The following is a 26025-nucleotide window of genomic DNA, read 5'->3' as shown; positions in this document are numbered from 1 at the left end:
TGCTGGAATGGAAAGCCCCCAAAACCCAGAAGGATGTGCAGAGGTTCCTAGGGTTCAGCAACTTCTACAGGAAATTCATCAAGAACTTCGCCCACTTGACAGCGCCCATCACAGATTGTCTCAGTAGCAAAAGGAAGTTCGCCTGGACAGAAAGTGCCCAGCAATCCTTTGAAAGACTGAAGAAGGCGTTCGCTTCAGAAGAGCAGCTCCTGCACGTTGATCTGGAGAAGCCCATGAGGCTAGAGATCGACGCGTCCGACCGAGCCATTGGGGCGGTACTTTTGCAGCCGGGGAGGGGGGCAAGCAGGACTGGAAGCCGTGTGCCTTTTTCTCGAGGAAGCTGAGCAAATCAGAGCAAAACTATACGGTGTATGACCGCGAACTGCTTGTGATCTATGCGGCGTTTCGCCGATGGAGACATCTGTTAATAGGGGCGCAGCACAAGATCCAGGTTTGTACTGATCACAAGAACTTGGAATACTGGAGGACCGCGCGAGTACTCAACCAGAGACAGATTCGATGGGCACAGGAGTTCTCCAAGTTTTCCTTCGAGATCCGATACGTGCCGGGAGAGGAAAACGTAAGAGCAGATACTCTCTCCCGGAAGCCGGAGTACATGGAAGGAGAGGGACCGCCGGAGATCCGACACGTGATCCCCGAGGACCGATGGGTGTGTGGGGGAGCCTTGGTTGGGAAACAAGAACTGGCCGGGCTTACTAGAAACAACGTGTTCGCTCAAACTAAAATCAGGGAACTCCGAGACAGAAGGGAAAACCATGGAGGGTTTGAGGAAAAGGAAGGGGTGCTGTACTATAAGGGGGAGCTGTATGTACCGGGGGAGACCTTGAGGGGGAAGGTACTCAAACAACTCCACGACAACCCTACAGCTGGGCACTCTGGACAGCACAAAACCATGCTGCTCGTCACCAGGCAGTTCTGGTGGCCAAGGGTGAGGGAGGATGTACGGGAATATGTACGGGGGTGCGACCACTGCCAAAGGGCAAAGGGGGAGAGGGCTGCCCCCGCAGGGTTACTGGAACCGTTACCCACGCCGGGAAGACCCTGGGAGGTGGTGTGCATTGATTTTATGACAGATTTGCCCAAGTCAAGGGGGAAGACAGCAGTCATGGTAGTAGTCGATCTACTGACGAAGATGTGCCATTTCATAGCTTGCTCACATGCGGTGACGGCAGAGGAGACAGCCAAGTTGTTTGTGGATCACATCTTCAGGTTGCATGGGGCGCCCTCGAGGGTCATCTCAGATCGCGGGAAACAATTTACTTCCCGGTTCTGGAGGAAGCTCATGAGCTTGCTGCAGGTAAAGGTGGGCTTCTCGACGGCGCGACACCCAGAAACCAACGGGCAAGCAGAAAGAGCGAACAGTATACTCCAGCAATACCTACGCTGCTACGTCAGCGAGAGACAGAACGATTGGGTAGAGAAACTAGCGCTGGCTGAATTTGCGTACAATAACGCTGAACATGTGTCCACGGGGATGAGCCCGTTCATGGCCAATTATGGGTGTCACCCCAGGGCCTTCCCGGGGAGGGGGGAGGAAGGGTGGAGTGTACCTGCGGCAGAGCAGTTTGTGGAAGAAATGGAGGCCTTCCACCAGCAACTCAAGATAAACTTGGAGCGGGCCAAGGAAATTTACAAGAGGCAGGCAGACAAGCACCGTCAGGAGGGGGAGGCCATACGGGTGGGAGACCCAGTGTGGTTGTCAACCCAAGGGTTACCCCTAAAGGGAGGGTGCAAGAAGTTGCAGCCAAGGCGGCTGGGACCCTTTGAGGTAACACAGCAGGTGAACCCTCTGGCATTCAAGCTCAAGTTGCCTGACAGCATGAAGATACATCCGGTGTTCCATAGGTCCCTACTCTCACCGTACAGGGAGGGGCGGGAATTCCCCGGGCGGGAGGGAGGAGTCACCACCCACCCGCGGGTAGAGGAGAGGGAACTCCACAACCAAGCCACGGAAATACTCGATTCAAGGTGGCGAGGGCGCCAGGTGGAGTACTTAGTGGCTTGGGAAGGAGAACCCGGGTCAGAAAACACATGGGTCCCCGCTGAGGCGGTCAATGATGGGTATCTAGTGGAAGAATTCCACAGCCTGTTCCCAGACAAACCAAAACCACTAGCGAGATTCTGGGAGGAAGAATTTGGAACTACAGACGACGAAGAGGAATTAGTGGGTTTTCCTGCCTCCGAAGAGGAGGGAGGGGAGGTGTCAGAGGGAGAAGAATCAGACTGGGAGGCCCACCCCGCGGCAAGAGTTCGGAGCGGGTGGGAAGCGGGGTTTGAATCCTCAGAGGATGGCGACAGCTCCTTCAGGGGATTCCCCGCATCATCGGCCGAGGAAAGGGACGAGGTTGGATCGGAAGGTCGGGCCGAGGGGGGGGGTCCTGGGGGGGAGATGGATGTCAGGGAACTGCCATCGGAGCTAGAGGCGGAGGGAAGGCTCCAGAGGGATGGCGGAGAGGGTCCCAGTAGGGAGAGAGGCAGCCCATCCGCTGGGGAAGGAAATCAGCGTAACACCAGTAGAGAAGGGGGGCAGATGGGGGAATCGGAGAGGAGGCTCCAAGACTCCTCGCCGGAGACCAGCGGAGAGAGTACGGGTCCTCCGCTGCCCACACCCTCCCTGCGCAGAAGGCTTCCGCGCAGGGAGTCTAGGCGGAGACTAGGCGTCAAGGAACTTTTGTGCTGGAAGAAGTTTAAGAAACGCCCACTGACGGATTCTGCCAGCGACTGAGACAGTCACGATGCTGGAGGCTGTTCAGTCAGAAAGCGTTTAACCAGGTAACCTCGCCAGGAGTGGCGGCAACTTACGCACGAGCAACCCCTAAATCCATTACAGGAATATAAGCTCTTTTTATATGCAATAACAGCAGCAAGAATGCTATTCACCCAAAAATGGAAGCAAGAAGAATTACCAACAATGGAAGAATGGAGGATGAAATTAATGGAATATGCGGAACTTGATAAACTAATGGGAAGGATCCGAAGGGTTGCCTTGGGAAAGATAAAGCAACTAACAAATTTAATAAATAATAATAATAATAGTAACCACAGCATCTTGGGAGCCTAGCGAGCTTCAGGGCTGAGTGAAGATTCGAACTCTGCTCTCCCAGGTTACTTAGCTTGACACACTAATTGCGATGCACATACTGTTTGTCTCTGCCCATTGTGTTTCTTGTCTTGCTCTCTCGGCTTCAGCAAAAGGAACCCGAAGCCTGCGGAGCGCAGCGGGAACTCACGCTGCGCTCCAAAGCCTTCAGGTGGCTATTCCTGAAGCCTGGAGAGGGAGAGGGGTCGGTGCGCACCAACCCCTATCACTCTCCAGGCTTCAGCGAAAGCAACGCGAAGCCTCCGGAGTGTGGAGGGAGCGCTCCCTCTGCGCTTCGGAGGCTTCGCGTTGCTATCGCTGAAGCCAAGGAGCCTGCATTTGCTCCATAGGACGCACACACATTTCCCCTTCATTTTTGGAGGGGAAAAAGTGCATCCTATAGAGCGAAAAATATGGTAAATCTCTAGCGTTGATGGGATCCACAGAGCATCTTGCAGCCATCCCTTCCTCGCTCTGGAAGGCTCTCCATGTCTCTGACTGGCCGGAGCGCAACACAGCCTCGCCGTCTCTGCCTGGGAACCAGAACTCAATTTATTCTAAGTGTCCCCTTGGCACGACTCCAGAAGATGCATTAAAAGGGAGGGATCAAAGATGATTTATAAGCAAAAAAAAAAAAAAAAAAAAAAAAAAAGGCCGAGAGAGAGAGAGAGGCATAAGGTGCTGGCTGAGGTGGGTTTGGAAAAGGACGCAGGCATTTTGGGACAGGCGACGGCGCTTCCTGCAAGGCTGCTCAAAATCCTGTCCTTCTCCTCTGAGACCAGAGGATGGCGGAAGGAGAAATCATCTCCCGTTTTCTTCAGCCTGTGGCTAGAACGTTTGAATCAGTTCAGGGCGATTGGCGAAAATTTGTGGAATGCTGTATCTGAATAAAAAAATTGTAGACAGTATTTTTGTAGTATTTTTGTACTGTGTACAATTTTCTTTTATTCAGATACAGTATTCCACAAATTTTGGAAGATCCTAAGGGATCTAAAGGGCTGGAAGTGAAGATCAGAGATAAAGGAGAATTAAATAACAAAAGAAGTGTGGTGGAAGTCTTTTAAGAAATTTTAATTAAGATTTATATTTTAATTAAGATTTATATTTTATAATGTACGTAAGTGTAATTCTGGAATTACTGTTTATGGAAAACAGCGTTTTCTTTTTCTTCTTCTTCTTTCCCCCCGTTTTTTCTTATTTTCTATCTTCTTTCGCAGTTTATGTTTGGCAAATATGTAAATAATTGTGTTTCTGCAGATATATCTGGAAATTTGTATTATTCAATAAAGTTATATTTTTTAAAAAAATGTACACAATTAAGTTCATTAGCAGGATTAAGGTAAAAATCAGGGAAGTAGCTAATAAATGGAATAACATAGGAAATGCGGTGTTAAAAATTAGCATTATAAGAAACCTCAAAGGGGATGAAGGAAAGGGCCTCTTTCTCTCTCTGTATATATACATATTTGTGTGTTTATTGGGAAGTTATTTGATTTGTATGTCTTTAAAAAAAATCTAAAATTGGAAAAAATATATAGAGAGACGAATGATTGAATGAATAAAGTGAAATCTTTGTCTTTCTCCGGGGGGGGGGGGGGGAGGCCAGAACTCGCAGATATCTCTGGGAGCTGAATATTGGAAGAGTCAGTACAGGTGGGGGGGAAACGGGTTTTGGCATGCAGCGCAGAGTTAAAGACTGTGGAACTCTTTCCCACAAGATGCAGTGATGACCAACAGGCTGGATGGCTTTAAAGGACAAATTCACGGAGAAGGAGAGCGCTATACATGGCTACTATTCATATGTGGTGGGATTGTCCGTTAGTTAATGAATTTTGGAATCAGATTGGTATAGAAATATCGGGAATTGTGGGTAGGAAGGTAGAAATATCTAAATTAATGGTTCTTATTAGCCTGATCCTGAAGCTGAGGCTCCAAGACTTTGGCCACCTCATGAGAAGAGAAGACTCCCTGGAAAAGACCCTGATGTTGGGAAAGATGGAGGGCACAAGGAGAAGGGGACGACAGAGGACGAGATGGTGGGACAGTGTTCTTGAAGCTACAAACATGAGTTTGACCAAACTGCGGGAGGCAGTGGAAGGCAGGAGGGCCTGGCGTGCTCTGGTCCAGGGGGTCACGAAGAGGCGGACACGACTAAATGACTAAACAACAACAACAACGTCTTCTTGCTCCTGAGCCTGAAGGCAGGAGACAGCCCTGATGGCTAGCAGCCATGGAAAGTCGCCCACTCCATGAATTTCTCTAACCCTTTCTAAGGTTGTTCAGGCTGCTGAGCATCAATTTTGGGATTGGATCCCATGATTTAACTCATGGGTAGGCAAACTAAGGCCCGGGGGCCGGATCCGGCCCAATCGCCTACTAAATCTGGCCCACGGACGGTCCGGGAATCAGCATGTTTTTACATGAATAGAATGTGTCCTTTTATTTAAAATGCATCTCTGGGTTATTTGTGGGACCTGCCTGGTGTTTTTTACATGAGTAGAATGTGTGCTTTTATTTAAAATGCATCTCTGGGTTATTTGTGGGGCATAGGAATTTGTTCTGTTTTTTTCTTTTCCAAAATAGAGTCTGGCCCCCCCACAAGGTCTGATGCACAGTGGACCGGCCCCCTGCTGAAAAGGTTTGCTGACCTCTGGTTTAACTGTTCCCCCAGTACTTCATTTTGCCTGTCCTGGATCTCCCAAACATTTGGCTTCATTAGATTTGCAAAAACGACACTTTGCAGCAGTGGCTGTCAAACTTTTCTCTTTCAGAACAAAAGTTTGCTGGCGCCAAACTGATTATTATTATTAATATTGATAAGAAACACATTGGAAAACAAAAAGAATCAACTCCCAACAAGCCTTGATTTATAACGTAGAACACAACAGCTTAATAATATGATTATGGGGCATGCAGAAAGTATAAAACAGCACAGCTACATAAAAGCATGAATCATTTGCAGAACATAAATGAGCCTCTTCAGCATGTATTGCAAGCTCAATGAGAGGTGTGAGCTTGTTTTGGCTGGGTAATCTCATTTGCATGAGGTCTAATTTGAGACAGAGAAACTCTCATCTCCTTGTCTTTTCTGACCTTTTGTATTTGTCAGAGTTGAAAATCCCTGTTCACAACAATGTGTCGTGGAGAACTCTGGGAGGATAGCCAATGCTTTAGAATATCCAGTGCTTTTTTTCGGAGACGGACACACGTTATTGTTGTTTAGAATGGATGAATTGTGGTGCTGGAGGAGACTCCTGAGAGTCCCATGGACTGCAAGAAGATCCAACCTCTCCATTCTGAAGGAAATCAGCCCTGAGTGCTCACTGGAAGGACAGATCCTGAAGCTGAGGCTCCAAGACTTTGGCCACCTCAGGAGAAGAGAAGACTCCCTGGAAAAGACCCTGATGTTGGGAAAGATGGAGGGTGCAAGGAGAAGGGGACGACAGAGGACAAGATGGTGGGACAGTGTTCTTGAAGCTACGAACATGAGGGAGGCAGTGGAAGACAGGAGTGGCTAGCGTGCTCTGGTCCAGGGGGTCACGAAGAGGCGGACACGACTAAACGACTCAACAACAACAGCGCCATGCTTTGAACGGAGGCAAGAGAGGCAAAGCGGTTGTGGGAAGGGCCTTGTTCCCTGAATGGCAGGAGGCGGGGGAAATAACCTCTCTCTGACGGCAGCGAATAGCTGCCAGCATGTGTCCTCAGCCTAGCGGAGAAACTTAATCAGGCTAATGCGATCACATACAGGCCAGAGACTGAAGGAACAAGGTGTCTGGAGCTTCGTGCAGGGGAAATATGAGATGCTTTCTGCCAAAACCAATCTCCTGATGGCCCCGCTTTGGCCGGAGTCCCTGCCCTCTCCCAGCAAAGCAGAGAGAGCCTGCAAAAGTGCGAGACTTAAATGGGACTGAGGAGAGATGCACAGATCTGCATTGAGCCCACCAAAGTAATAGGACGGCTTCTGAAATTCTCCTCATCTGAAGCTCTCTCCAGATTTGGGGCTTCCAAATTCCTTGGTCTCCTTTCCCAAACAGAATCTGGAATGTTTGGGTTCCAGGCTTCCAGGCCTCATTGAGGAAAAAGGGGATTTTAAAGCTGTCTCGAGTTGGGCAAGAGCTTTCACGGTTCTAGACCTCATGGAGGAAAAAGAGTTTTCAACTGTGCTGAGCTGAGGCCCAGCTTCTCAGAGCTAATTCTTCGCCGGTCTTGCATCAAGCATGGGAATTTCCTCATGTTTCCAGGTGCCAAGGTTCCCTTTGGCTGTGTGTTTACCATTACTCTGTTTTGTTTAAGAAATCTCCCTCATTCTGTGGTGCCCATTGCCCATTACAGACCAGTAGCAGGGGTTCATCACGATGACCCTGGAGTCTTCCTGGACTACAACTTCCATCACCTGTGACCCTTGGGCCACGCCTGTCAGCTGGGACTGCCGGGAGTTGTAGTCCAACATAATCTGGAGGTTGGAGAAGGCTGGAGTATACCAGTGTAGAGAGGAAGCGGTGGTGTAGTGGTTAGAGTGTCACACTAAGACCTGGGAGACCAGGCTTCGAATCCCCCACTCAGCTATGAAGCTTGCTGGGTGACCTTGGGCCAGTCTCTGTTGTGATGGGAATTAACTGAGGAGGCGCAGAACCAAATAGTCCAAAAGGACATGGGGATCTGAGGCTGAACAACATTGCCACAGAGTTGGGTAGGCAAACGAAAGCCCGTGGGCCGGATCAGGCCCAATTGCCTTCTAGATCATGCGTAGGCAAATTAAGGCCCAGGGGGCCGGATCCAGCCCAATCACCTTCTAAATCTGGCCCACGGACGGTCCGGGAACCAGCATGTTTTTACATGAGTAGAATGTGTCCTTTTATTTAAAATGCATCTCTGGGTTATTTGTGGGGCATAGGAATTCGTTCATCCACCGCCCAATATAGTCCGCCCCCCCCCCCAAGGTCTGAGGGACAGTGGAGTGGCCCCCTGCTAAAAAAGTTTGCTGACCCCTAGACGGAGATATGTATTTTCTGACTACATGGGTCTTCCTTAACTTTGTGAGGTAGATTAGGCTGAGAGACGGCAGCCGTCCCAAGGTCCGTGTCCATCCCCCATTGTGCCTCCCGTGGCCAAGTGGGGATTTGAGCCCAAGACTCCCAGGGCTCTAACCACTACACCACACTGCCTCTCAAGAAGGATGGAGTCTCTCTCCCACGAGTAGCCATTGCTTCTTGAGTCTGGGCCCAGGAGACCCCAATGGCTGGCCTGCCAACGCTCAGCGATTTGACACTGAGAAGCGGTGGGCGGCGAAGGATCAAGCATCCCTCCCCGCAGAGCTTTCCCATTCCAATCCTCCTCCCCAAAGCTGCTTTTGCTACTCATTACGCATGTAACACCTCATCCCACCCGCTAAGCTCAGCCTATTCCGACGAGGGGGCGGATGTATTTCCCAAATGTGTGCAAAGCCTCCGTTCCTAAGTCATCGTTTATTTCTCCGATCTGGCAGGAAACATCCATTTAAGTACGCGGGAGTTTGCGCGGGGGGTTTTGCGTGTGTGTGTTCCTGCAGGGAGAGGGGCGTGGGGTGCTGAAGTCGGAGTTAACTTACCATTGTCTGCTGTGGATCTTTTAAAAAAAGCCGGTTAGCATTTGCAGCTGAAGCGCAAACTCACCCCCTTCTCCCAAATGTCGCGAAAAGCTTCCCACGAAGACTGGAAGCCACCTGGATCTTGGCAGACGGAGCCAGCAGCATCATATTAGCTGTCCGCCTTTTAAAAATAAAAATGAATGAATGAACAACTGGGGAAACGGAAGAGAACTGTGATGCTTTCGGGCTGGAAAATCCCTTCAGATGTGCGGGTCTGGGGAGCCATATTCCGGCAATGGAGTCTGGTCCATGGGGGCAAACGGGGCACAGACTCACTAGCCCCCCATGGCCAGCCCCCTTACTCACAACCAGTCCAAGGGGTGCCCCTCCCTGCCAGTTAACCTCCTCTTTTTCCTTAGTCTCAGTGGTGCCCCTTGCAGAAGGATGGGGGACAAAGCTAAAATCATTTGGCTCCGCCTCTTGTCGGCTCTGGCTCCGCCTACTGTTTTGGGCCCCCTTTGCCAGCCCCACAGCTACACCGAAAGAGATTTAGTGGATCTCTGCCGTAAGCCAACAGCTGCAGGGATCAGGAGCCACAATCGTGATTATAATGAAAATAATTATCGCTTCTAAACTCTGCCCAGAGCAGACCCAGCGAAATTCAGAAATCGAGGTGAGCCGCGCCCATTAACTTCAACAAGTCTACTCTGAGTAGGACCGGCACTGGGTACAACCCAAAGCATCCCGCCTCCAAATTTTCCAAAAAAATCAACCCAGCTAATCTTTATATCTGCAACATAGATTCTTTCAAAGCTGTAAATGACGAGGTATGTATAAATGAAAGGCAGCAAAAAGCAAAAGTGAGTTGTAACTGAAATATGGAGTGTGTGTAAATAAATGCAGATCTTCTCCCCCCACCCCCCCGCGCTCAAATTTATCTCTTTCCTCTGGAGTCTCTGCTGTGTTGACTTTCTGATTGGAAGCTCTTTGCGGGCAGGGACCTTTCAAGTTGGAGCAGAGCTGGTTTGTTTCAAAGCACCCCCCTTCCCAAACCTCACGCGCACGGATGTTGCCGGCAAGTAAGCTTGGGATTTCCGCAGCACATAGAAACCTAGAGCTGGAAGAGACCCCAAGGATCATCTAGTCCAGCCCCCTGAAGTGCAGGAATCATGACATGCTTTCATCCTGAATTTAGGAACCCTGCCTTTATACTGGAGCAGACCATTGGTCCATCCAGCCCAAGATGCTCGACTTGGACTGGCAGCAGCAGCAGCAGCAGCTGTTCGCCACGATTCCTTCCTTCCCTCGCCACGGACGGAGGCAGCAAGGACTCGCCAGTGGAGACCGGAGTCCTGCTGTTGCGCTCCTCCCACGGGGCATTTGAGAAACCATGACTCCGGACCAGATGGATCCAGAAGGGCTCTTACGCCCAGGTCACCTTCTGTCCCAAATCCTCCCCCCCAAAACCGGTTCCAAACCGGGAATCCCAGGACAGGACCGTGAGAGCGCTCTTCGCGCAAAGGAGATGCGCAAACCAGGTTCATGGTTTTGCAAACCTTTCTCATCCTCTTCCTTCCTCCTTGAGCTTTCCAAAAGGTCCAAAAAGCACACAACCCGCTTTCCCCCGTGGCAAAAGGGACCGAGCTACTTACCTTTATCCCTCCCCCCCTTTTAAAAATCTGCTCCGGGCTCTCCAAGGGAGCGAGCCGGGCGGCTTACCTGGAACGTGCTTCGGGGAGACACAACAAGGAGGCTTCTCTCTGCCCAATGATGTCTCATGTGTGTCTCTTTCCCTGCCTGTCTCTCTCTCCCGCCCCCCCCCCGCTTTGCCACCTCCCTCTCTCTCTCCCCCCTCCCTCCGCCAGCCACGTGGATGTCATTTTGCCAAGGGAATGTTCCATCCCAGAGTTTATTCTCTGTGCTGAACAACTCAGCGCAGACGGCGGCGTCGAAACAGCCAAAGCCACCATCGTTCCAAGACAAGGTGGCCTGACAAAAGAGGAGAAGCGAAAGGGAGTTAATTGCTGGCACCCATCTGTCTCGGGAGACAATGCAGAACGGCGCCTTTGGGGGCGAAATCAGACTGTTGGAGAGTTACAGCGCCTGCTGTGGCTGTAGAGAACAATAGGGGAGAGAGATGTTTTGTTGCAGCTGGGGCAGGTGAAGGCATCTGGCACCTGTTTGCTGCTGCAGGTGCCCCATGGCATTTCTTCTCTCTGCCCTCCTCCCAGCGGTCATTCCTCCTGTGGTCACTGCTATGGATGCACAACCTGACTGTCTGTCTCCAGGCACTGCGGTCGGTCATCTGCAAGGGATTCCCACACGGTGGGGTTGATGTTGCAGACGTCTTTGTAGCGCAGATTTGGTCCGACAACCAGTCTGGTGCCTGAAGCCAGCTCCCAGTAGAGCACGTCAATAATAATAATAATAATAATAATAATAATAATAATAATAATTTTTTATTTATACCCCGCCCATCTGGCTGAGTTTCCCCAGCCACTCTGGGCGGCTTGCAATTGAGTGTTAAAAACAATACAGCATTAAGTAATAAAAACTTCCCTAAACAGGGCTGCCTTCAGATGTCTTTTAAAGAGAAGATTGCTTATTTCCTTCACATCTGAAGGGAGGGCGTTCCACAGGGCGGGCACCACCATAGAGAAGGCCGTCTGTCTGGTTCCCTGTAACCTCACTTGCAATGAGGGAACCACCAGAAGGCCCTCAGAGCTGGACCTCAGTGTCCGGGCTGAACGATGGGGGTGGAGACGCTCCTTCAGGTACACTGGTCCGAGGCCGTTTAGGGTTTTAAAAGTCAACACCAACACTTTGAATTGTGCTTGGAAACGTACTGGGAGCCAATGCAGATCTCTCAGGACCGGTGTTATGTGGTCCGGTGGCCACTCCCAGTCACCAGTCTAGCTGCCGCATTCTGGATTAATCCAATTAAACCTTGGGGATCCTGCCATCTTCCATTCTGTGCACATGGCCAAGCCAGCGTAGACATAGTGGGATGTGAAACACAAGAGCAGTCAAGTACAACATTCCTAGAATGAACCTGTTTACACATGGGGAGGAATGTTTGTCCAGCCAGCAGGTAAACTTCCTGTTTCCTCCTGGGCTGCGACAGACTTCCTCTACATGGGACTAGAGGTGGGCGTGGCCTCACCTGTGCAGGTAATGACAAAAGCACAGGGCAGGGCAGCCATCTCTCTCTTTTTGACGACATGCATCGAAGAAGCAACATCTGCTTAGCCAAAGAGAGGACAATAGGGACTGTCTCTTTATGGGATAGTTTCCAGGTGTATGTTACTTTTCTAAGATAAGTCTGCCTTCTGGGATCCAGTTGTGAACAGAATGTGAGTACAGTGGTACCTCGGGTTACATACGCTTCAGGTTACATACGCTTCAGGTTACAGAATCCGCTAACCCAGAAATAGTACCTCAGAAATAGTGCTTCAGGATGAGAACAGAAATTGTGCTCCGGTGGCACAGCAGCAGCGGGAGGCCCCATTAGCTAAAGTGGTGCTTCAGGTTAAGAACAGTTTCAGGTTAAGAACGGACCTCCGGAACAAATTAAGTACTTAACCCAAGGTACCACTGTAAACTCTTTTTATACTATTATAGAAGACTGTGTTATATCTTATCTTTCATGAGGGAATAAGGGGAAAATACCAGAACAGTTATTATAGAGGCTTTAGCGAGCCTGAGCAAACGCATCCACTGTGAGTTTAAAAAGGGGAATGTTACTCTGCTAAATTGTGAACTTGTTCACACAAGTTGGAAAGGCTATAATCAAACAATATATTCTCTCCTGGATCCCTGAACATTCCCACAGACATCGCTGAGGCAGCAGTGCGAACGTGCTGGGGATGTGGGCATGACAGAGAGCATCTTTCTTTGAGACTCTGTCCTGCCGTGGGATGCCCAAAATCTTCCTGACACAGTGAATGTGGAAGCTGTTGAAGTGTTGCTCTTGGAGGGTTCAAGTTCCCCATGTCTCATGACCACAAAGCAGCATCCTCAACATGCAAGCCTGGTAGACCTTCACCTTGGTATTGGCAGCTAAACATCACATTCTACCAGACCCTTTCGGAGAGGCGAGCCATTGCTGTATCTGCCTTGCCAATACACCTGTCCAGCTCAGCATCGATGGAGAGGTAGCTGGTTATGGTGGGACCCAGGTAGACAAAATCACCTACGTGTGTGGTCACCCATTCTGAGTGCATTGCCATTCAAATGATGTGTGTATGCGCTATGTCAGTGATGCGTGGCAGGGCTTACTTGTTCCCTCCCCCCCGGCGTTTTATTTTATTCAAGTTGGTGCCCCTCTGGAAAGCCCAACAGATGTTTCCCCATTATGGTTGCCAGGCCAGGTACGCCCCACTCGCTGAGACTTCAGGACCCAAACCTGAGACCTAGGCGATGTGCCCCTCTCAGCACTGAGCTCAGGAGACGGAGGTTAATTGGGAAAGTGGAGGCGGTGGTTGTGGTGGAGGGCATATCCCACAGAAAGCTATGCAATGATTTGCAGAGATGGAGGTTAATTGGGAGCGGAGGAGGGCTGACCCCCCCCCCGACAGTCTTATGCAATAATTTGCATTCGGCTCCTGCCAGCCTGAAGCTTAGAATCATGGCAAAATAAATAAACTCCACCGGGTTCTGTGGGACTTAGGCCACAACCCCACTTTAAAAAGCCATGGTGCCCCCCAAAGAACCCCGGGGGCTGTAGGTTTTTGTTTTTTTAAGGGCGCTGAGAGTTGCTAGGAGACTCCCTTATTCCCGACAGAGAGGTACAATATCAATTTTACAGGGGACTCTGGGGAATGTAGCGCTAGCACCACTCGGCACCCTGAACAAACTACAGCTCCCAGAATTCTTTAGGGGAAGCCGCAAAGGTTTAAAGCGGCATTGTGGTCCTTCAAATGTGTGGTGTAAATGTGACCCTTCTCACTCCGTATTTTATGCTGTTTTTTGTTGCATCAATTAAGTGTTTTAAATTTGTTGTTAGCCGCCCTGAGCCCGGTTTTTTGAACTGAGAAGGGCGGGGTATAAATAATAATAATTTATTATTGTTGTTGTTGTTGTTGTTGTTGTTGTTGTATGGAAATACACCCTTTTCAGAAATAAGCCTTAGCATCCCTGTGATGTTTGTCACCAGCAGAACTTTTTAAAAATAAAATTCAGAGAGGTTTTGGGACACCCCCCCCCCAAGAGTCCAACAACATTTGGAGGGCCGTAGATCAGATGAAGGGAACGCATCAAACAAGGGAACATGAGGCCAAAAAAGGGAGGCTGGTGCTTTTATTTTGCTTTTATTTTTGCTTTCTGACCTCTCATGTAATTCATAGGCGGATTTAATCCGCCGATCCAAACCCATAAAACAAACTGACTAAGCGTACTTTAACTGAGAGACAGTCCTAACAAAAGATACAAGAAAAAGGTAGGTTTGCATCACCCAGTGGTAACAGTCTCCCCCTTCTCAACCCCGTTCCGGAAGAAGAGACAAGGAATTTTCCACACGCCCACCGCCCCATTTCTGTGCAAATTACAATTCCCAGAATTTGTTGAGGCAAATGTTAAACTGGTACAAGACTGATAAAGGTTTTTAAGTGCAGGTGTAGTTTGGGGTGAAGGAAAGCTGTGAGGGCTGGTTAAGCAAGACTGGCAGTTGCTTGGGGGGTGTGGTGGTGGAAGCTACAGAAAAATGTGACTTGGTTAATTCAAGTCAAGTCTGGCAGCTATTCCCCTCCTTCCTGGGCTAACCAGTCCCGATCCAGCCTCAGTTTCCATTTTTGTTGCTGTCCTACAAACACAACGGCCCCTTCTGTGCTTAAGCCACACGGGAGGTTTCTCCCCAGCCAGCCTGACCTCCTCACTTCCCTCACAGAAACCGCACAACCTGTCGACATCCTTCCGTCGACCGTTTTGTGCCCAATCTTGTTTTAAGCACAGGAGGAGCGTGGCAAAAGGTGGCATGGGCTTCGTGAGACATTTGACGTGAGGTAACCCCAGGCAACTACTCCGGTTCATCGGGAAACTGCTTGGGCAAAAGTTACCCAAAAGCATTTGGGGTTGGTGCATATGTGCCAATATTCCCCCCCTCCCGTTTTAAAAGAAAGCGAAAGCAGCAGGATATGAGGTTTGGGGGGGCGTTGTTGGTTTTTGGAAGTTGCTGGTGAGTTAGAATCTAAACCGAGAGGTCAGTCTGCGTGTGAGAGACACACACGCACAATGAGAGAAAAAGACAAGAGACTCTTTCGTTATCAAATACAGAAGCGGACAGACACTGAAAAATAGAGATCTATCTTATAGAACCACATTTGTCCACAATATATATATATATATATATATTATTATTATTTCTTAAAAACTTGGTTTCAAGAAAAAACAAAAAACAGAACAGCTTGGTTGAGTCTTGTGCCATTAGGCAGCAAAAATGAGGTATTTCTTGGCTACCTAAGTCGGCCATTTTGGCCACGGCGTTACAACGTGGGCAGCTAATTGGACTTTGCCCCTCCAGGGAGACTTTGTCACGACGAGAGCTTCCTCACGCTAGGAGTGCTGTTTGTCCACAAGACCCTCCCCTTACTTAATACTTTTAAGCTTCCACAGCGGTAGACTTCCGAATGCTTTCCAAAGCGGTTCGCACACACGTTGCCTAGTCCCTCAGCCCCGCGGTTTCCTGTGAGGGGTTAGTGTGGGCTCGCTCCGTGCTTATCCAGGGACGAAGAGATGCGGTCAAGGTTGTGTACCAAAGCTGGTGTCAGAAGTGGGGATCTTTCGAACACAAAACCCAGGCATTCCACTCCAGCTGCTCCGCTTTGGGCAGGCAAACATGGCAGCAGGATTGTTTTGGTCTTGGTTACCATCTCCTGCCCCTTCCCGCTCTGGTGCCGGTTGCAGAGGAGAAGCTGGAGAAAGGCAGAGAGAGAGAGGGTCCTCGCCCTGCTGGGAGCGGGGGGATTATTCCCCTGCTGTTCCCTGTAGAGGGTCGCAGTCTGCGCTGAAGAGCTCTTTGTACAGGGGCGGGAAGACGGCGTGGACAATGATGGGGTACATCTGGCGGAAGGAACGCAGCTTTTCCACATGCTGGCAGCAGAGGCTTCGAAGCTTCCCTTTGGGGGGCAACTGTCGGAAGCGAGAAGAGAGAGAGATTACATATATCTTCCTATATACATAACAATGTAAGGCTGTCGTCATGCTGCAGTCTACGCAGCTGGCAAAAGGTGGCCACATCAACTCCAGCATGATGACAGAATGGCAGGCAGGCAGGCAAGCGGACAAGGAGGGAGAGGTTGATATATCTTCCTATAGACATAAAAACGTAAGGTTGTTGTCATGCTGCAGTCTGTGTAGCTGCCAATAGGTGGCAGCATCAACTCCAGCGTGATAATAGAATAGCCGGCAAGCAGGCAGGCAAGCAGTACAGGTAGCCGGTGATCTAGGTGAGGTGTTTAACGGAGGGAGAGGAGGTGCTTAAGACAGGGGGAGGGTCTCTCTCACTTGCACCCAGCAAAGTCCCCAGCAGATACGCACCTTGGCCAGGATGCCTTCCCGGTGGTTTTTCCGCAACATGTGCCTGAAGGCCAACTCCAGATTGTTCTGCAGACGCTCCACCTTGCTCTTCTCTTGCAACCAGGGACGATCTGCAAGGAAGGACAAAAACTTGGAAAGAGTCCATTGCGGCTGTTGGGAAAGCTGGCCGGCTTACAATTCGCCTGGGGTGAGCAGTGAACCATCTGCAAGCGACACCTGACCTCTTTCGAACATGCAGATCAACTGGCTCTTCAAAGCAAACATTTGTGGTGAGGAACCTCAGTCCTGGGGGCTGGATGAGGCCCTCCAGGGCTCTTTACCCGGCCCTCAGGACTCTCCCAGACCACCCCCACCACTGAATTTTCTCAGTGCCCCTCTCCATTGTGGATAAGTATAATTACTGGGTTGAGATCAAACCACTTGGTCTGATGTCTCTGGTATATTAAAGGGGGTGTGTGAGTTTCTTCACTCCACTGGAACCCTAGAGTCCCCACTCTTCCGTGGGGGGTTTCTCGGGGGTGCGCCGAGCCCTGGAGGCACCCTCAAGCCCTATTTTGCCGGGACCGTGTCATCTTTTAATCGGACGACACGGAGCTCGCCGCCATTAGCCTCCCGCAGCGGACCGGAAGTGACCTCTCTGGTATATTTAAGGCAGCTACGTAGAGCAGTCTAGGAAGGATTGTAAGTAAACTACAACCCCCAGAATCCTCTGGGGGCAAAGTAGGGGAAGAAAGTGCAAGTGTAGCAAAAAGATGATAGCACAGACTTCTCCACCGGGGCATGATGGGAGCTGAAGTCAGGTGGCCCCTCCCAGCCACAAGGACCCCGCCCTCTGCCACCTCCAGCAACTTCCTCAAACATGGCGCAGGATGAATCGGCAGCCTCTTACTTGAGTTAATAAGCACCAGCGCCGTGAAGAGGGCCATTTCGTTCTCGGAGAAGTGCAAAGCGCAGAGACTGTGAGCGAAGTCGAAGATGGAGTTGATCAACTCGTTGCATCCTGGAGGTAGAGGATGGGGAGACTTGGGTCAGTGACAACAGCAAAAAGGTAATCAACCTATTTATTATTGAGTTCCTATCTCTATTTCTAGGGATGCGGGTGGCACTGTGGGTTAAACCACAGAGCCTAGGACTTGCTGATCAGAAGATCGGTGGTTCGAATCCCTGCGACGGGGTGAGCTTCCATTGCTCAGTCCCTGCTCCTGCCAACCTAGCAGTTCAAAAGCATGTAAAAGTACAAGTAGATAAATAGGTACCGCTCTGGTGGGAAGGTAAAGGGCGTTCCCGTGCGCTGCTCTGGTTTGCCACATGACCCGGAAGCTGTACACCGGCTCCCTCGGCCAATAAAGCGAGATGAGCGCCGCAACCCCAGAGTCAGCCACGACTGGACCTAAAGGTCAGGGGTACTTTTACCTTTACTTTATCTCTATTTATTTGGGTTCCAAAGCTTTAATAAAGCAGAACTTTCTTCAAAACAGACTTACAACAATAGCGATACGTTCAAATAGTTGCCCAAAATCATGTGCTTGTCTAAGCACAGGTACATCTTCATAGAAATGTAAAATTACTCCAAACAGAACTGAAACCAAAGTTCTTTCTCTCCATGCAGCCTGCATCCCCACAGAGAGAAGCATCAGCACAAGGTGGCTTGATAACAAAGACAACTCCCGCAAAATGGAGATTTGCAGCTGAATACCCTCCCATGTAATCTAAGTTAAACACCACATGAGAGAGCAGCAGAGATACATTCTCAGTTAATTATCGGCCTGTTTGGTTCACAGAGAGCTTCACTTAGCTTTAATGGGCATTTCCTTTTTTTAAACTATTTGCTTGGGGGGGGGGCATTCATATCTCATTTTTCGCTGCCCGGAGCTCAAGGTGGCAAATACGTGGGTCTGTCTACCCCCTCATTAAATCCCCGCAACAAACCTGCAAGGTAGGCCAAGCCGAGAGCTCAAAGCACGGCCTGTTACACCCTGGAAACCCCCACCTCCAAAGACTTATCCCCCTTTCCTCAACTTCTTTTCGATGACACAACTATCGGCCTTGGGACCCATAGCGGGCTCATTCCGTTTTTTTAGTCTATCATCCTGAGATGACGGTCGCCGTCATACCGAGGGATTTGAAGAGCTCTGGGCCGGCGTATTTCCCTTCAAAGAAGACCGTCCGGTTCTCGGAATTGAAGGCACGGCACATCCTCACCAGAACTACTTCCATGGCACCTGGCGGGGCGGAAGCAAAACGAAAATAAAGACTTAAAAGGCAAGGATGAAGCAAAAATAGGAAGGTGCAGACTTTTCTCTCAAAGCCTGCCTCACCTTTGGAAGGAGGTGGGATTGTGGGGGGCAGCCAAGCTGGGCACCCCTTTTCAGGGTGGGTGGGGAGATAGTGGGGACTCCAACACCTCATTCCCAGGGCTAGACTGGGAAGAGACCCCCCCAAAGCAAGTATCATCTAAGGGTGGCCCTAGCGGACACCCAGTTTTTCATTCCTCCAACCTCGTTCACCAGTTTGAGATTTTAAAAAATATCTTCACTGAATCAGCATCCCTAAGCTGTAAAAAAAGCTATTGCAGATTGCGATTCTTCCTGTAATCTTTCTAAATCTGCAATTTTAACATTTTCAATCTCTAATACCCTTTTTTGCAAACCTGCAACTTCTGTTTTAACCTCTTGGAGGTCTTTGCGCAAAATTCCAAAGTCTTTTTTAAATTCCTGGAGACAGTGCTCTGACCTCAATTGCAGGACTCTGCAAACCCTGCTTATTACCTTTCATAAATTCCAAAATTTGCTCTTGGAAAGTCTGATCTTTGGAGGCTTTTCTTGTCTGTAGTTTAAGATTTTAAAAAATATCTTCACCGAATCAGGTCAGCATATTAATGTTTGCCTTTCTCCTTGCCCAACATAATATGTTTTCAAGCAATTTAATACTACGATACACTGCACTTGCAAATATACCCATTTTTAATCCAAACTTTCCCCCCAATACATTGGGTTTGCACCCACCACTTGTCGTCTTCAGAGTGGGCTCGTTGAACATGGTTCCAATCATTTTGGTGGGTCTACTCTTGAGTAAAAGTGTGTTGGAGACCACTAATTTGCAGGGCGTGCATGTGCGAGTTGTTTAACTACGCCGCAAAATTCAGAGAGCTGCGAATTTCAGAGAGCGGCTGTGAAAGTGCTATTTTCTTGGGAGTTGGGTAGGATTGTGTACAGAATGAATGGAATATTTCTCCCACCCTGGGTGCCAGCAGTTAAAAAGGCAGATAAAGAGAGTTGGGAAAGCGGAGACTTGGAAGAAGCACAAACGCCACCTCCTTAGCCCTCAGACGTGAGCTGGGATGGCTCAGTCAGTACAGCAGGAGACTCTTAATCTTAGGGTTGCGGGTTCAAATCCCAGGTTGGGCGAAAGATTCCTGCATTGCTCGGGGTTGGACTAGATGACCCTCGTGGCCCCTTCCTAATCTACAATTCTAGGATTCTATGACCGTTGCCATAGCCGGAACTCAAAACTCATCTCAGACTTGGGCCTAAATCCTCAGCTCTCTCCCCAAACGAAAATGAATTTTCCCTGCCTCTCGCTGCTTCCTTCTCGTTTCCCAAAGGTCTGTCTCCGGGTTTTAGCCAGAAGGCAGAAATATAACCAAAAAGGAGCCTGTCTAGATTCTCTTGGGAGGGAAAAGCTTCTGGGAAATGATTTACAATGAGATGAAAAAAAGTTGAAATATACATTTATTAAAAAACCAGAAACATTTTTACTTGGCATTGTAGGAGATGATATAAATAGAAAGGATTGGAAGTTGTTCTTATACACAAAGCCTGCAGCGAGAATACTATTGGCACAAAATAGGAAGAAAGAAGAATTACCGATGAAAGAAGAATTGGAGGATGAAAATGACGGACTATGCAGAATTAGATAAACTAACAGGAAGGATTCAAAACCTGCAGGACCAGAGATTCTCATAAGACTGGAGTAAATTTACGGACTATTTGAAAAGTAATTGTGACGAACAGATTATGCTAGTAGGTTTGCAAGAAGTTTTGTAAGGTGAATTATTAGAAATATTGCAAAAAAAAAAAAAAAAAGGACAATGAGGAGAATTATTAGTTAAAGATATTTAAAGGTAATATGAAATTAAGAAATGCATAGTAAGTACGTAAAATCATCAGAGGTGTTGACGGAAGTCCAAAAAATATTGTATAAGATGAGAAGTTCTGTTGTATGAATGTTAATTAATATTTTAAAAATGAATAAAAATGTATTAAAAAATAAAGATTCTCTTGGAAGGGGATTCCACAATCTGGGAGCAGCCACAGAAAAGGCTCTCCTGTGTCAGTCTGTGATATTGATGGGAACGAGAGATGAGGATTTTAAGCTCCTGGGCAGGTATGTATCAGGAGGTGCGACCTTGCAGATAGCCTGGGCCAAAGCCACATGGACTCTCCTCTCTCTTTCTCAGCTGATTTCGCTCCATAAAATGTCCGGCAACTACAGAAGCCTAACTGCGACCCGCCCAAAGAAGCTCCGTTCCTCACCCGCTTTGAGGAGCACGATCTGGTCGTTTTGGCACAGGTCCATGAAGCTGTCCATGCGCTTGGCGAACTCCACCACGTACTGGATGGCCTCAGTGATGCGACAGGCGCAGCGCTCCCACATCTCTTCCATGGACTGGAAGGAGAGAGAGAGAGAGAGAGAGAGAGATTGGGATGGGAGGGAAAACCCACTATAGGGACAGGAACGAGCCAGCAGTAAATCACAGTGAGCAAGCAAAAGAGAGGGATTCATCCCAAGGCTCTCTGAGGCTGGTGCTGAGAGGTGACTTGCCCGCCTCCCTGGCCCATCTGCCAGGCTGAGTCACTGGTTCAGTCATTCAAGGCATACACAGAGCAAAGGATCACTCGTTACTCAACGGGAGCGGCTGAAATCAAAGGGAGCTTTCTCGCTCACCCCAAACCGCCCCATTCCGCACCGGCTTAGGCATTCCACCAAATTAAGCGCACGCCAGCAGAATGCTTACGCACGGTGGCGTTGGCAGCGAGGGAGAGGAATCGCGCCAAGTCTGGGGTGTTACCATTAGTATATAAATAATAGCCCTTAAGGGCTTGGGACTAGTTCACCTGTGAGATCGCCTCGCCCCCCAATTTGCCCGCTCGGCTGGTTCAATCTGCAGAACTGGCACAGTCACAGAAGCCTTGATTTAATTCTGCAAACCGCCCTGAGACACCCCCCCCCCCAAGTATAGGGTGGTATATAAATTCAATAGAGCCACTTCTGAGCTGGGGAGGAGGTGGGGTTGCGGGCCCACCCCCTCCCCATGCATGCCAGAGTAGGGGAATCCTCGGGCGCATCACCGCCATGCCCAGCCAATCAACAGGCCGGGGAAGCATGGCCTAACACATTTAAGGCTGGGGCGCCCGGGGACTGCCCTCTTTCCCCTGTTCCAGCTGCTGTGGCTTCCCATCCCACCCTCCCTTAGGTTTAGCCAGCGTTGACCTTGCTATGGACTCCGGTTGGTAGCCGCAAGGGGCCTGGTAGGAATTTTTCCGTTTGGCAAATATCCAGCCATTTGGTTTTTTTCGCCTACCTCGTAGCAAACGTCACAACTTTCCCGGTATTGGCAGTTAGGCATTGGCAGGGGTAATTGTTTTGCAAATGAAGGGGGGGAAGGAAGTGCCATCACCTTCCCCCAAGGTGAAGGGTAGTCCGGTAGAGGACTCTGGGGGGCGTTGCTCTGTCCGAAGCCTATGGAAGTGTGGGCCTAAGCCATGCCCCCGAGCGGTGACACCCGGGGGATCCTAGTTGCCGTACTTCAGCAGGACTCCCCCGGCTGGTGGTTAACCCTTCCCGGTCTCCATGCCGGGTAGTCGATAGGAACCAATGCCTAAGGCCAATACCTCTCAATTCCTGTAATCAATAAAGTTGTGGCCTTTTACGCCCATTAACCTTAAATAATGTGTCCTGTGTCTTCATTTCACAAGGGGGGGGGGGGACTCGCCACGCAACAGGCTTGCCGGCTGAGTTTATGTTGACAGAGACCACATCCTGCTAGGACTCAATGAGATTTTCGTAAGCCGTCAGGGCTTATTAATCTATTGATAAATTGTTAATCATAACTGGTCTTAACTGCAGTTTGTGAATTCCATCCCTTCTCAGCTGCAATTGCGATCTCAGGTGTCCATTTTTTTCTGCGCAATGCTGGATCATTTGCTTTATCTATTTCCTCATGTTCTACCTAAGAGCGCTGAATTGAATTTTGGCCAGTAGTGGAGATGATTAGAGGTAGGTGATCGCTTTCAGTCCTAATATCGATGTTGAATTTTTTAGTTGATTCGAAAGCCTCCCTGTTAGTGAGACAGTAGTCTACTGTGCTGGCTCCATTTGTATTTATGAATGTGTACTCACCTTCTCTGTCTCAGAGGAGCACTCCATTAACAATGATAAGGTTAAGACTTATTTGTAAAAAAGCCAGGCAGAAGCCAGTATAGTTGATTTGACAATCTTTTGAATGTCTACGAGGGGGTGGGTTTAGAAAGAGGGCACTATTTTCCTTTAGATCTCTTAATATTGGGAATTTTATTTCCAGGCTATCATCATTTGAGCCTATTCTGGCATTCACATCTCCTATTATGTAAAATGGCGATCTGGGGTACTTAGTTTGTAGGGTGTAAAGGAAACTGTAGGGACGCAGGTGGCGCTGTGGGTTAAACCACAGAGCCTAGGGCTTGCCGATCAGAAGGTTGGCAGTTCGAATCCCCGCGATGGCGTGAGCTCCTGTTGCTCGGTCCCAGCTCCTGCCCACCTAGCAGTTTGAAAGCACGTCAAAGTGCAAGTAGATAAATAGGTACCGCTCCGGCGGGAAGGTAAACGGCGTTTCCGTGTGCTGCTCTGGTTCGCCAGAAGCGGCTTAGTCATGCTGGCCACATGACCCGGAAGCTGTCTGCGGACAAACGCCGGCTCCCTCGGCCTATAGAGTGAGAAGAGCGTGCAACCCCAGAGTCATCCGCAACTGGACCTAATGGTCAGTACCTTTACCATTAAAGGAAACTGGAATTTACGCCATGTGCTCTCGATCTGTTTTGCACTGGATATGGTGGGATATAAGCTGAAACAAGAATGATACTCTTGGATTCCAGATGCAAAGTGATCCCCAGCGCTAGCTGCTCGAAAACTGAGCGCTCAGTAGAAGAAGAAGAAGAAGAAGTTTGGATTTGATATCCCTCTTTATCACTACCCGAAGGAGTCTCAAAGCAGCTAACAATGTCCTTTCCCTTCCTCCCCCACAACAAACACTCTGTGAGGTGAGTGGGGCGGAGAGACTTCAAAGAAGTGTGACTGGCCCAAGGTCACCCAGCAGCTGCATGTGGAGGAGCGGGGAAGCGAACCCGGTTCACCAGATTATGAGTCCACTGCTCTTAACCACTACACCACACTTGTGACGCCAATTGAGTGGAAACCAGAGTTACCAGGCGCCCTCCCTCGGTCGTCCCCTTCCACCGTAATAAAGATTGATTGATAAATTCAATAAATAATAAGAAGAAGGCAGCTTACAGACAATACCCCACACGGTAAAGAGGCGGAGCCTTTCGGCACTGAGGAGAGCCTCCTCACCTTTTTCTGGTAGCTCCCCACTTCCTCCCGTGTAAAGGTCTCCCATCTCAGCAGCTGGAGGTCCTCCAGGCGCAGCTGGCACGTCTCTCGGTAGGACTTGATGACGTTCTGTGTGAGGTGCTCTGGGGAACGGCGGGGAAGAGGTGAACAGGTCAGGGTTTGCGCGGACTCACCTAGCCACTCCCCCTCCTCCTCTGGCTCCTCCCCCTGCCCCACTGGAAAAGAGGGGAAGTGGCGGGTGTCTCTGTGTGTGCTTCCGACCCAAATCACAGCCTGCGCATTCCCTGTTCTTCCATCCGCCCACCAATTCTCTCCGTTTCCCGTTTTCTTCCATTCTCCGCGGTTCGGTTTTTGGAACGGTTGGAAGATTCGGGGCAGATAAAAGAGGGCGACTTATTTGCGCTGTGAACTCTCTCTCTCTCTCTTGCAGTGAACGGGCACCAGATCTTTGGATGGCTCTCCAAAGAAGACTGGACACGCTGAGAAATGTTGGAGGGTATGTAGATAGAAGGATTTGAACAGAAACGTCATGGAAGGAAGGGTGGAAGTAAGTCAAAACGCTAAGGGAATTTTGCAAGGAAACGGAATTGAATTTGTTAAATTGTACAGTGGTACCTCTGGTTGCGAACGGGATCCGTTCCAGAGCCCCGTTCGCAAACTGAGAGGACGCAACCTGAAAAGACGTAACCTGAACCGAACGTAGCAAGAAGTATGACTGTATGGAAAGAAAGATATATGAGCTTTGGAGTATATGGAAGAACCCTCCTTCTTCCTGCTCCAGAGAGACCCCAGGAGCCTATTCTCAGTGGCCAACTCGCCCCCTTTCCCTCTGACTGGCACCGATCAGCCCCAAAGGATGAGAGGAAGCTCCCCTTGCTTTCTGGCCAGGGGGCTCCATGTGTCAGGAGTGCGTGCAGGAGCCAGGCCCTGTGACCAGTAGGGCTTTGCAGGACTGGGGCCTTTCTGAGTTTGGCCTGGAGAGGCAAGGCACGGCCGCACAGGTGAGGCCGCTTGGTAACTGGTGGCAAGAGCTGGGAAGGGATATAAGGTCAGCATTTCCCTTCGGCTCTTTGCCACAGCAACACGCTTCCTGCCTTGCTGCGTTTGGCTTCTTGCTTCCTGATCCTTGAACCTAGGCTTCTTGACTCCTTGCTCCTCAACCCTCGGACCTTTGACTTCGTGACTCCTTGCTTCTTGACCCTCAAACCCCTGTCTTCTTGACTCCTTGCTTCTTGATCCTCGGACCCCTGACTTCATGACTCCTTGCTTCCTGACCCTCGGACCCCTGACTTCTTGACTCCCTGCTTCTTGACCCTTGGATCCCTGACTTCATGACTCCTTGCTTCTTGATCCTCGGACCCCTGACTTTGTGACCCCTTGCTTCCTGACCCTCAGACCCTCAGACCCTTGGCTTCTTGACTCCCGGCTCTCTGACCCTCGGACTCCTGGCTTCTGGATCCCTGTCCCTGCTCCCACCCCGCCATCTTGCCCTCGGTCCTGACATCCCCTGCCAGGACTTCGATTGCCCGTGAACCGGACCGTGACACCATGGCGTTGGAGAAAGGGACCTTGTTGCAGAACCAGCAACAAGCCTTTGACCTGCCTGGCCACCACAACCCCATACTGCTTCACCCCTCGGTGCCGTGGCTCAAAATTGCCGAGCTAGAAAAGTCCACCCTCTTCCTTCCACTCACCGATCTCCGTCAGGGACGAGTTTGGGGACTCCAAGAGGCTGGTGAAGCTGGGGGCGGTGTAGAAGTCGAGGCTCTCCCCCTCACTGCATACCGGCCGCTTCGCCCCGTGGGCGTCCGGGTGCGAGAGCTCCGGTGATGCCTGCGTCCCCAGGGCGTAATAGACGCTGCCCCGGCTCTCCATCTTGATGCGCTCAGGGCTGTACTCTTTGGTGAAGGGAGCACGCAGGTCCTCTCCCAGAATGCTCTGGGCCTTGGCAAGTCCGTTGGAGTAAGCCAAGGCGGCCGTCTCGTCCGGGCACTGGCTGAGGCGCGCCTGGCCGTTCAGGAGGGCGGTGGTGGAGCAGGCCGAGGCCTCCAGAAGGTCCGGCGGGGGAGCCAACTTCAGCTGCCCGTTGGCGACACCCAGGGAGTAAGGCGAAGCCTCTCCGTCCTGCTGCTGCTGCTGCTGCAGCTGCTTCTGGACTTCAGCGTGGAGGCTGTCTCGCTGCTTCTTGGACATCCGGCCAAATTTGACGGCTGGG

At 50.0% G+C, this 26025-nt stretch overlaps 2 protein-coding genes across 6 annotated transcripts in view; both read right to left on the bottom strand.

Moving 5' to 3' along the window:
- LINGO4 (leucine rich repeat and Ig domain containing 4) overlaps nucleotides 1–10467 on the bottom strand; it is a 24697-nt gene extending 14230 nt beyond the window's left edge. Inside the window, exons 1-2 of one of the 2 annotated variants that reach the window (XM_080986025.1) lie at nucleotides 10389–10467; nucleotides 8691–8850 (exon numbers count right to left, since the gene is read on the bottom strand). The gene's annotated coding sequence lies outside the window, so the exon portion shown is untranslated. The remainder of the gene's footprint in view (nucleotides 1–8690; nucleotides 8851–10388) is intronic. The other variant, XM_080986026.1, reaches the window with a different exon arrangement.
- A 3495-nt stretch (nucleotides 10468–13962) lies between these two features.
- Nucleotides 13963–26025, bottom strand: part of RORC (RAR related orphan receptor C) — a 90202-nt gene continuing 78139 nt past the window's right edge. For all 4 annotated transcript variants that reach the window (XM_080986030.1, XM_080986029.1, XM_080986031.1 and 1 more), the window contains 7 exons: nucleotides 25505–26020; nucleotides 23811–23932; nucleotides 20738–20870; nucleotides 18317–18424; nucleotides 17092–17202; nucleotides 16203–16312; nucleotides 13963–15794 (listed from right to left, as the gene is read on the bottom strand). In XM_080986030.1, coding sequence (XP_080842156.1) covers nucleotides 15630–15794; nucleotides 16203–16312; nucleotides 17092–17202; nucleotides 18317–18424; nucleotides 20738–20870; nucleotides 23811–23932; nucleotides 25505–26020 — 1265 coding nt within the window. In that variant the 3' untranslated portion in view covers nucleotides 13963–15629. The remainder of the gene's footprint in view (nucleotides 15795–16202; nucleotides 16313–17091; nucleotides 17203–18316; nucleotides 18425–20737; nucleotides 20871–23810; nucleotides 23933–25504; nucleotides 26021–26025) is intronic.

The sequence above is a fragment of the Podarcis pityusensis genome (assembly GCF_964106645.2).
Source record: "Podarcis pityusensis genome assembly, chromosome: 16".
NCBI classification, from domain to species: domain Eukaryota; kingdom Metazoa; phylum Chordata; class Lepidosauria; order Squamata; family Lacertidae; genus Podarcis; species Podarcis pityusensis.
Note: the sequence above shows the minus strand (reverse complement) of the source record. Positions and strands in the feature narration are given on the sequence as shown.